Genomic DNA, 10,733 nt, shown 5'->3' on the forward strand with positions numbered 1-10,733 from the left:
TGACCTCGCGGTTTGTGGGTTTGAGCCCTGCATTAGGCTCTGTGCTGACAGCTCAGAGCCTGGAGCCTGCTTCGGATTCTGTGTCTCCTTTTCTCTCTGCCCCTCCCCACTCACGCTCTGTCTTTCTCTCAAAAATAAATAAACATTAAAAAAAAGAAAAAAGAGTAGACTAAGTCATATTTACCTCAAGAAAAGAGCAAAGCCCTGTTCTGTCAGAATGGTAGAATTAGGGGCTGACCTGTAGTCCAGCTGGATCTGGGCTTTGTCTCAGCTTTATCTGATTCAGCGTACCCCTGGCTTCACATAGTTTGGGATATGAAATTAGGCTCTTCTCATCAGAAGAAACTGGTGCCTAACCATTGCTGAACTTCTGGAGATGTCTTTGGTTTTTGTGGCCAGGTTGCTAGCTTTTCTAACTGTAGGATATTTCCCTCTGATTTATAATTCTTCTGGAAGGAGGGTCACCAAGGACATTTCTTTGCTCTGCAGTCCCAGGTCCTGGCTTTCTGAGCCTGGGGAAATCTCTCTATTTTGCTATTCTTCCCTATCTTTTGGAAGTTAGCTGCCTTGCTTCTTCCGAAGACCTGCAGACAGATTTCTCTTGGCTCATGTCTCTGCTCCCATTCTTTGATGTATTGTCCTAGAGCACATGGCCAGGTCCTAAAGAGTTGGCACTTGGAGAAAGACTCTGGCTGGAGTTTCTCAGGATTCGAATCTATCAAACCAGCCCACACACATCCATTATACTTTCTCCTTATTTTTGATTTCTCCTTATTTTTTTGATGGGCATTTCTTTTTTGCTGCTTTGTCATAAATAAAAGTCACTCTGTAGAAGAGAAAGTTTTCTCTCTCCTATGATGAGTTTGTTACTCACTAGAGTTTAATTTATTTAGATTCCTGACAATCTAATAAGCTTTAAAAATTTTTTTAAATTGATTTTGTTTTTATACAGATAATTTTAGGTTATTAGAATGGGAATAATGGTCATTTTTGTGGCTTTCTTCACACTAACCAAAGGAGAGAGGCATTCCCTAATTTTTAAGATGGAAGTTATAAAAAGCCCAGCAAATTTTGGGGTGTCTGAAGGGCTGGTCAGTGCCTGGTTTTGCTTAGGACTGGGTAAATCCTAACTCTGAAGCCAGGAATATTTTTTCTTTAGGGAATAATACATATGTCAGCCTCCTTGCTCTTCCCAAAGATTTTATTTTCATACTTTTGAGAAGCTTTGTCTGTTTTTTTAATACTCTGTTAGACATGAATTCTTAGATGCCAGGCATTCTGTCTGAAGGATGTGGGAAGGGGATTAGTAGTGAAGTCACCAGTTCCATATATATATAGATATTTAACAAGCTCCCCTTTTCAACTGCACATCTCACTCTTATCCTCCACTGCATCTAATTTTCCAAGGGTTCTGGTGGCCGATTGCGATATCTTCCTTGGATATGTTGATACCATTCATGCATATTTTGGCTGCTGCTTCCTCCACCCTGGTTCATAATGATTATAAAACTTATCTACTTGTTTTATGTATTCTATAAATTCGTTGAAAGCTCTCAGGTATCTAATACTTGAAGATTATATCAGTATATTTGCTAAACAACTGGAGGGTTAGAGCTGAATCCCAAGCATCCTGATTTCTGTTCCAGTTCACCTCTCATTAACCTTATCACTGTCTTATTTCATTATCCCATTTTTTTTTTATATATATCCAGGGTTTACTCAAAGCATTACTTGAAGAATCTTCAAGGTGCCACATTGTAACAATGATTCAGCTGACAGCTACCCCTGCAAGCACGCTGACTGATGAGCCAGTGCACATCCGAGCTACAGGCCTGCGTCCCTCTCAGATAGTGATTTTTCAGGCAACATTGGAAGATGAAAAGGGGAACCTGTTTCATTCTCAAGCCTACTATAAGGCCAGTGAAGTTGGTGAGGTAGACCTGGATCATGCTCCTTCACTTGGAGGTGACTATATAGGAGTCCACCCCATGGGTCTCTTCTGGTCCCTGAAACCTGAAAAATTTTTAACTAAATTGATGAAAAGAGATGTGATGACTAGCCCCTTCCTGGTCCAGATAAAACTTTATGATTCAAATTTACCATTAGCCCAGATTGCTGCCACTGATCCAAAAGTCAGCGTGACTTTGGAGAGGTGGTACAGAGCACCTGGTGTCACACGGATCCAAGTTCAAGAAGGCCACCTTCGGGGAGCCCTCTTTCTCCCTCCTGGTGAGTAGAATTAACCTGGTACTGTTATCCTCGTGTTTCCTCTTTTGAATGCCTCATCCTTCTAGAGGTTTAACTTGGATATGGATAGTACATAGTGTAATCCTTGCCAGCCGTAGAATCAGGGTTAATTCTGGGTCAGAACAAGAATATGGTGATGCCCCATTCCAACTCAAGTTTGATCTCAACAATTCTGGAGCTTTTCTAAGGATATGACTACATGTAGTTTATGAAGTCCCTGCATTATGGGTTTCCCATAGCTTTGGATTTATGTGAAATCCTTCTATATTGAAGCCTGACTATCTGAAGACCCCTATCCTGATATCATGGAACTGTATCCCAGCTTCTCTTGGGGGTTTTGTCCTGTCTGAGTTTCAGTTTAGGCATAGGTCATCGCATGCAATAAGCTGATGATATTATGGAGTGAAATACTGCAACAAATATAGAGGATGCAAAGAAACTTTATATTCTCTAGTTCCATAAATATTTCATATTTATACAGTATTCCACAAATCTGCGGAAAATACAACATGCTTCTTAATGGCTATACAACTTACCAGAATACACATAGTTTCTCATAGTGATCTCCACATATCAGTAAGTGGTTCAAAACATCTACTGGTACATTTATCAGGGTTTATTGTGGGACTGAATGAAGCAAAGTTAGTTTTCCAGAAGTTGCTCATGGCAGGTCCAGGTTTCAGGAGTGTCTGAGGCCCCCTTCTGCAGACACATGATTTGATCTGGGACACAGCCATCGTATTGCCAGGATGTATGCCTCTCTCTCTGCTTTTAAAAACATAATCACAGAGTGCCTGGGTGCCCCAGTCAGTCAAGCATCCCACTTCGGCTCAGTGATCTCACAGTTCATGGATTTGAGTCCCCATTGAGCAGCGTGGAACCCCCTTCAGATCCTCTGTCTCCCTCTCTCTTTGCCCCTCCCCTGCTCTCTCTCTCTCTCTCTCTCTTTCTCTCAAAAATAAACATTAAAAAAATAAAAACATAATCACTTAGTAGAACTGAGATGGATTGAGGAAGCTTGAAGTGGTAGAAGTGGTTTCCAACAGCATAGAGTTATAGACGACGTAGAAGGAATAAAAACTTCCCTTTCCAAAGTCATCATGACCCATTTAGTTGTTTGGACAAATTTGAATATGTTTACACCCAGTAATTAGCATATAGGCAAGATTATTGTGTGTGGGGATCAGTGAGTGACACAAACGTCTGTGCCTCTATTATTCCACTTCAATGAAAAATTTAATATTGGTGCAGGCCTCCCACGTTGGGATGATGTGTTGGTTTAGAGGGTGCTATTTGTGAATCCTCTTGGACACCGCACATGCTCGTGTCCTCCTTGTTCTGTGGGGGCCAAAAGAGAATGAGTCAGGTCTCAAAGTGGTTCTCAACTATGACATTCTTCTAGGATAAGAGGCTCAGTACTCTTTTTTTATAATGGTTTTAGGAGTAGAATTTAGTGATTCATCACTTGCATATAATACCCAGTGCTCATCCCAACAAGTGTCTTCCTAAGTGCCCCTTACCCATTTAGTCCATGCCCCCACCCAACACCCCTCCAGCGACCCTCAGTTTGTTCTCTGTATTTAAGAGTCTCTTATGGTTTGTCTCCCTCTCTGTTTTTATTTTGTTTTTCCTTCCCTTCCCCTATGTTTGTGTGTTTTATTTCTTAAATTCCGCATTTGAGTAAAATCATATGATATGTCTTTTTCTGACTGATTTATTTCACGTAGCGTAATACACTAGTTCCATCCACATTGTTGCAAATGGCAAGATTTCATTCTTTTTTATCGCCAAGTAATATTCCATTGTATATGTATATCACATCTTCTTTATCCATTCATCATTTGAGGGACGTTTGGGCTTTTTCCATACTTTGGCTATTGTCGATAGTGCTGCTATAAACATTGGGTGCATGTGCCCCTTCGAATCAACATTTTTGTATCCTTTGGATAAATACCTAATAATGCAGTTGCTGGGTTGAAGGTAGTTCTATTTTTAATTAACAAAAAAAATTTTTAATGGTTATTTTTGAGGGGTGGGGGGAAGGGCAGAGAGAGAAAGGGAGACACAGAATCCAAAGCAGGCTCCAGGCTCTGAGCTGTCAGCACAGAGCCCGACGCGGGGCTCAAACTCACAGACTGTGAGATCATGACCTGAGCCGAAGTCGGATGCTTAACCAACTTGAGCCACCCAGGCGCCCTAACAAGTGGTATATTTTAAAGCCAAGATATATTTAGTATCATTTTATTTCTTCTCTCAACATAAGGAAACACAGCAATGTTTTCTTTTGAAAATTCCCAATATTCCTTTAAATCAAGTCACTTGTTTCTTTTTTTAAAATATTTTTTATTTTTAAGTAGTCTCTACACCCACCATGGGGTTTGAACTCACAACCCCAAGATCAAGAGTCGCACACTCTATCAACTGAGCCAGCCAGGCATCCCCAAGTCACTCTTTTCAAATGTGGATGGGGCCAGTCTTCCTTAGCTAAAATCACTTACACAAGAATAGAATGCCCCCAGTAGCGCATCATAAATTTTTTTTCAGTGTGTGAACCTTGCTTTATTTAGGAAACAAGTTGCCTACACAGAGAGTGAGTATAGAATGATACTCTGAGCACCTCTACTTTTTGCCATGTGTTAAGCTGCAGTGAATAAACAGTGTTACTGCATGAAAGCCTCATCATTTACATCTGCTTGAGTGTAGTCAGATTAATGTAAAGAGCAGTGTTAAGTCAGGATTATAGCTAATAATCATTTCAATTCACTTTTTGGAGTCATATACTTTTGAAGCCTTTTTTTTTTTTTTTGAGTCATATATACTTTGAGAACCCAATTAAATCCATAGAGGCTTTCATTAGTAACGTGCACATATAAACATATATTTTGCGTGTAATCTCAGGACCTTCATTGGTGTCCTAAAGCCTAATTGTGTACCTCTTCATAGATTAAAAAGTGCTTGCCTAATTTCAATGGCTTTCTTTACTCAGTACTATAGAAATGAGCCACTATGAGTCCCCAGTAGTCCTTGGCTACAGAGATGAAGCATGTCAGTGAACAGGTTTCCCAATCAAACTTCCTGATATTGTGTTGCATTAGTGTATTCAATCAGCTTTAATTCTGTCCCAGAATTAATTCTGTCCCTGAAAATTTAGGGATTCCATTGAAAATTTATATGTCAATTCCACGATTTGTGATGTATTTCTTTGTGTTGTCGTATTTTTCTTCCTTTTTCCTTCCCTTCCCTTCATATCCAGTGCTGTTTTGTTTTGTTCTTTTTCAGGAGAGGGCCGTTTCCCAGGGGTAATTGACTTGTTTGCTGATATTGGTGGGCTGATTGAATACCGAGCCAGTCTCCTGGCCAGTCATGGCTTTGCTGCGTTGGCCTTGGCCTACTGTGACTATGAAGATCTGCCTTTGCACCCAGAAAAAATAGAGTTAGAATATTTTGAAGAAGCTGTCAACTTTCTCCTGAGACATCCAAAGGTAATTTTTGCCTTTTCTTTCAGTTCCTGTTTTAAATAACCATAACACTCTGTGACCCTTTAACTTCCAAGTATGATTCTATATACATACCCATATTATTCACATGATTTCTTTCACACCCAATGTCTTCTGCTCAGAAAGACAAAATGGGAAGTTAGCCTGTGTCCATGATGGAATCAAAATGCAATGGCTTTAGATTCAGACAGAAATGGGTTGCCTTTCTGGCTCCATCCCATCTGGTTGTGGGAATCTGGGCGAGCTACTAACATGCTCTAATTCTCAGTTTCTTCATCTATTAAATACTATGGCAGTGGTGCTATTTTGTAAGGCTCTTGTGAGAATTATCTAAGGGGATAACACAAGCAAAGTGTTCACTAGAGTCACTGGCAATACTACACCCTCAATAAATGTATTTATTATCGTCACCTCTCTGATAATTATTTAATCACCAGACTTCACCAGAAAGATAGTCTGTCTTTCTTGAGGAGTGAGTCTGCATTTTTAGCTATTTGAGAGGCCTTAAAAATAATGCTATAGTTCTTTCTAGTCTATACCTTCTTTAAATTTTAAAATGTGATTTGCTGCTACTGTAGGGTTGCTGCATGTTAGCCCTTGCTAATTGCAATGTTTTTATCTTTTTTTAATGTTTATTTTTAAGAGAGAGACAGAGTACGAGGGGGAGGGGCAGAGAGAGAGGGAGACACAAAATTCAAAGCAGGCTCTAGGCTCCAAGCTGCCAGCACAAGAGCCTAACGTGGGTCTCAAACTCAGATCATGAGATCATGACCTGAGCCAAAGTCAGCTGCTTAACTGACTGAGCCACCCAGGTGCCCCAGCTAATATTTTTTGCTTAAAAAGAATTGATCTAAGTAAAATTAAGTCTCTGTACCACATCCTATTTTATATCAGGATCACCAAAATATGATTAGAATTGTAGTAATTAGATGGGCAATGATCACTGACAATCTATTGATGCTTTGAATTTTTACTTTTTATTTTATCTTTAATTATTTTTAATGTTTATTTATTTTTGAGAGAGAGAGAGAGAGAGAGAGAGAGAGAGAGAGAGACAGACAGACAGAACATGAGCATGAGCATGAGCAGGGGAAGGGCAGAGAGAGGAGGAGACACAGAGCCTGAAGCAGGCTCCAGGCTCCGAGCTGTCAGCACAGAGCCCGACGTGGGGCTTGAACTCACAAACTGTTAGATCATGACCTGAGCTCAAGTTGGATACTTAACCAACTCAGCCACCCAGGTGCCCCAATGCATTGAATTTTTAAAAAACTATTTTTGATGCATATAATGGAGTTGTCCTGGAGCTATCAAATAGGCAATGTGACTGTGCTGAGCTTCTGCTTAACTTAGTTGAGAGATGAAGAGGCTGTGTGATTCGGTTTTTCACTTTCTTAGCGTGATTCCTCTTATACTTGCTGCATGACTTCTTTATCAGTAATCTTACCAATGTCACTTAGATAGTCAATGACTAAACGAGACCTGGAAACCAGATTTCTTTCCTAGGCTGTTGGTACTTGCACTAAACCTGCTTCATGCTCTCTTCTGTGGGAGGATAGACCACAGATCTTTCAATTCCTTGTAGGTCTTATTTCTCCATCTGTTGATTTTAAGCATCCTAAAATCCCTGATCCCAAATTTGGTGGCAGAAATTGTAACGAGAGTTAGTGTTCTGCCAAAAGGCTGCAGATAGCTGTGTCATTTTGTTATACCATATTGTTCATGCATGTTATACTTCCTTTTACTTTGTCTTCCCTGGCCAGATCTTTTCTGGGTTCTCATCTCTCATTGCAGTGATGTGACTCTATATCTTTTCTATTAAGACCTAGAACTTCAGAGCTTGAGAGCTCTTTTTAATTCAAAAGGAGATGATTCACGTCACCCCACTTAATATGCAGGGTAGGATCTTAGGTAGAATGTACTGGCCTTATAAGAGAGCCTGAAAACATACATAGAAAAGGGGACTAGGTTCAGATCCATCAGAACTTATCCCTTGGGACTGGATACATGCCCCTCAAAATAAGAGAATGGCTCCTGTTCGTGAGCCTATACATAGCATAGAATACCATTCCTTCTTGTTTGTTCCCATTTTTTAAAATTAATTCATTTATCTTGAGAGAAAGAGAACAGGGTAGGGGCAGAGAGAGAGGGAAAGAGAGAGAATCCCAAGCAGGCTCTGCACTGTCAACATGGAGCCTGATGTGTGGCTCAATGTGGGGCTTGATCCCTCTAACCATGAGATCATGACCTGAGCTGAAATCAAGAGTCAGTCACTTAACTGACTGAGCCACTTGGGTGCCCCAACTCAAATTTTTTAAATATAAAAACCCAATTCATAGCCTATTTCCTTTGAGAATCTTTCTCTGATCCTGCCTTTATTCCCTGATAATCTGGGTTGGCAGTCTTGCCTATGCATTCTTATATTGCAGAATTTGTAAGCTACTCTAATTGTCTGTTTTTGCCCTCCTGTCTCTCCACCTGGTAGTGAGTTCCTTGATGGTAAGAGATGATTTGTGCCTTTTTCCCCTCAGTGTCCCCCAGTGGTTAGTACAGGGTGGACGATCTAAAAATGCCTGCTTGGTGACTGACCAGGGAAGAGGAAGCTGAGCCAAGGCTCCTTCATGAAACCTTTCTCCAAAGGAGAAACCTTCTGTGGAAACCACAGCAGATGTAGAATCCTCTGTTCATGTTTCAATGCTCTGTTTTACTAATTTTACCTTTTTAACTCAGTCTTTTCCTACAGAGTGCCTTTCCTATGACCTTTAGAGACCCCAGTATTGATACAACAAAGTTTACCAATCAGCTATACCTTGACTCATACTATTCACAGTAGTTATGTGCCCTTTTCTTCTTTTCCCTACTACATTGGTATTTCTTTAGGGCATTTTAAACTCAGCACCTAACACCATGCTGAATTCATAGTATTTAATTTGGAAAGCCTGACATATTCTTGAAGGAGTATTTCCTTTGAACATACATTACATATTTCAGAACTCTAGAACTGGGCATGTAGGTGGGATTAGTCCTTGCTTGATTCCGATTGGCCATTCAAGTTCTTTGGTTGTTTGAGATGGTAGGGTTTTGCTAAATGGTGGATAAAATCAATGTCTCATTTTCATTATTTTTAGGTCCTTGGCCCAGGCATTGGGATAGTTTCCATAAGCAAAGGAGCAGAGATTGGACTCTCCATGGCTATTCACCTAAAACAGGTCATAGCCACCGTGCTTATTAATGGACCCAACTTTGTATTTAGCACTCCACAGGTATATCGTGGTCAAATTAGTCAGCCCTTGTCCTTCTCTCCACAGTTAGTATCTATCAATGCCTTAGGGTTAGCACAGTTCCAGTATTGTTTTGAGGAAGCTAGAAGTAAAGCCAGTGAGACCTTTTTTCTCCCCATTGAAAAGGCCCAGGGACATTTCCTCTTCATTGTGGGAGAAGATGATAAGAGTATCAACAGCAAAGCATATGCTGAGCAAGCCACAGAACAGTTGAGGAGAAATGGGAAGGACAATTGGACCCTGCTATCTTACCCCGGGGCAGGCCACATGTTAGAGCCTCCCTATTCCCCACTGTGCTGTGCCTCAAAGCTCTCCAAACTCCACCTGTTCATGCAGTGGGGAGGAGAGGTGACCCTGCATGCAGCTGCACAGGAGCATTCTTGGAAGGAGATCCAGAAGTTTCTCAGGAAGCATCTCATTCCAGTTGTGACCAGTCAGCTCTGAGAAGAGAAAATGTTCCTGAGAAATAGAGAAGCAATATCAGACCTTCACTTGATTTTCATGGAACAATGTCTTTGACCTCTTATTGCGGGAGGTTATAATAAAAGAAAGCAAGAGGATGGCAATGGTCATGTCTTGACTTGGAAAGGGAAAAATGGTTCCCACTTAATCCAGCATCATACACAGAGGAGTTTCTATTCCGAAAAATAAATTTAGGGCTCTACCTGCCCTAAAATTTTCCAGTTTATGATTATAATAGCAATTCTCTGGAGGAAGAAAGTTACCAAAATGAACTACAGAATCCCCTGGTTTATAAAACAGACGTGTGTAGAATCAGGTGCTCATATTTGCTGATTTCTTAAAACTCAAATTCAATATGTTTAGATTTCTCATTGAAAATATGCTCATGGCTCATGGTTACATCATTGTCACTGAAAAACTAGAGCATTATTTTAAGGCAATATGGAAGCTGATGTGGAGGTAACATGATTGAGTCGGTCTACAATAAATTCAACAAATGCTAATAAAATGAAATAATTTTTGTGTCTAAACATACAGCATTTTAAGAAAGAAACAATCTGAGATTCACAGAATTGCATTTTAGGAAAGGAGCCATGAGGGTGTGGATTGTGTACCATAGGGGCTGGCAAACTGTTTCTATGAAGTACTAGATAGCAAATATTTTTGGCTTTGTGGGCCATACGTAAAGTCTCTGTCATTATTACTGGGTTCTTCCATTAAAGCACAAAGGCAGCACAGGCTGTAATGAATGACTGTGGCTCTGTTCCAATTAGATTTTCTTTATGGACACTGACATTTGCATTTCATATAATTTTAACATGTCACACAATAGTAATTTTCTTTTCATTTTTTTCCGAGTATCTAAACGGTAAAAGCCATTCTTAGCTTCTGGGCAGCAGAAAAACAGGCTGTAGGCTGGATTTGGCTCACAGGGCACAGTTTGATGACCCTGGGTTTAGAACAATCCAGATTACTTTGTCCAAGTACACATTCTCTAAGGGGCAAGTCACCATCCAAATATTCCTGAGCTACTGAATTGCAATGGATGGATGTGAAAGGTGATTAGTAGATAATCAAGTGAAGATAAACCAGCAAAAAACATATTTAAATGATTTTGTAGGTGTGATGGGGGAGCCAGTGAGGAATTAGAATAGAAGTCACATGGGGACACTTCATTGTATCTGCCTAAACTCTTTTTCTTTTATTTGATGTCTGATATTCCCTATGTTGGTCATAAAATTATTCCATT

At 40.2% G+C, this 10,733-nt stretch overlaps 1 protein-coding gene across 2 annotated transcripts; it reads left to right on the forward strand.

Annotated features, from left to right (window-relative positions):
• Window positions 1-1,568: 1,568 nt before the first annotated feature.
• Window positions 1,569-9,784, forward strand: LOC125150632 (bile acid-CoA:amino acid N-acyltransferase-like). Of its 2 annotated transcripts, XM_047830763.1 has the most exons (4): window positions 1,569-1,965; window positions 2,107-2,229; window positions 5,527-5,729; window positions 8,870-9,784. In XM_047830763.1, the coding sequence occupies exons 1-4, from the start codon at window positions 1,764-1,766 to the stop codon at window positions 9,464-9,466; spliced, it is 1,125 nt and encodes a 374-aa protein (XP_047686719.1). In that variant the 5' UTR covers window positions 1,569-1,763; the 3' UTR covers window positions 9,467-9,784. The 2 variants fall into 2 exon arrangements, with proteins under 2 accessions (XP_047686719.1, XP_047686718.1); XM_047830762.1 differs by having other exon boundaries at window positions 1,569-2,229.
• Window positions 9,785-10,733: the final 949 nt, after the last annotated feature.

Source organism: Prionailurus viverrinus, chromosome D4, assembly GCF_022837055.1.
Source record: "Prionailurus viverrinus isolate Anna chromosome D4, UM_Priviv_1.0, whole genome shotgun sequence".
NCBI lineage: Eukaryota > Metazoa > Chordata > Mammalia > Carnivora > Felidae > Prionailurus > Prionailurus viverrinus.

Bases quoted from the DNA above. Each gene is read 5' to 3' on its own strand.
- LOC125150632 (XM_047830762.1), top strand. From the start codon at position 1,764: ATGATTCAGCTGACAGCTACCCCTGCAAGCACGCTGACTGATGAGCCA. The intron at 2,230-5,526 runs GTGAGTAGAATT...GTTCTTTTTCAG, and splicing joins AGCCCTCTTTCTCCCTCCTG to GAGAGGGCCGTTTCCCAGGG. The intron at 5,730-8,869 runs GTAATTTTTGCC...CATTATTTTTAG, and splicing joins TTCTCCTGAGACATCCAAAG to GTCCTTGGCCCAGGCATTGG.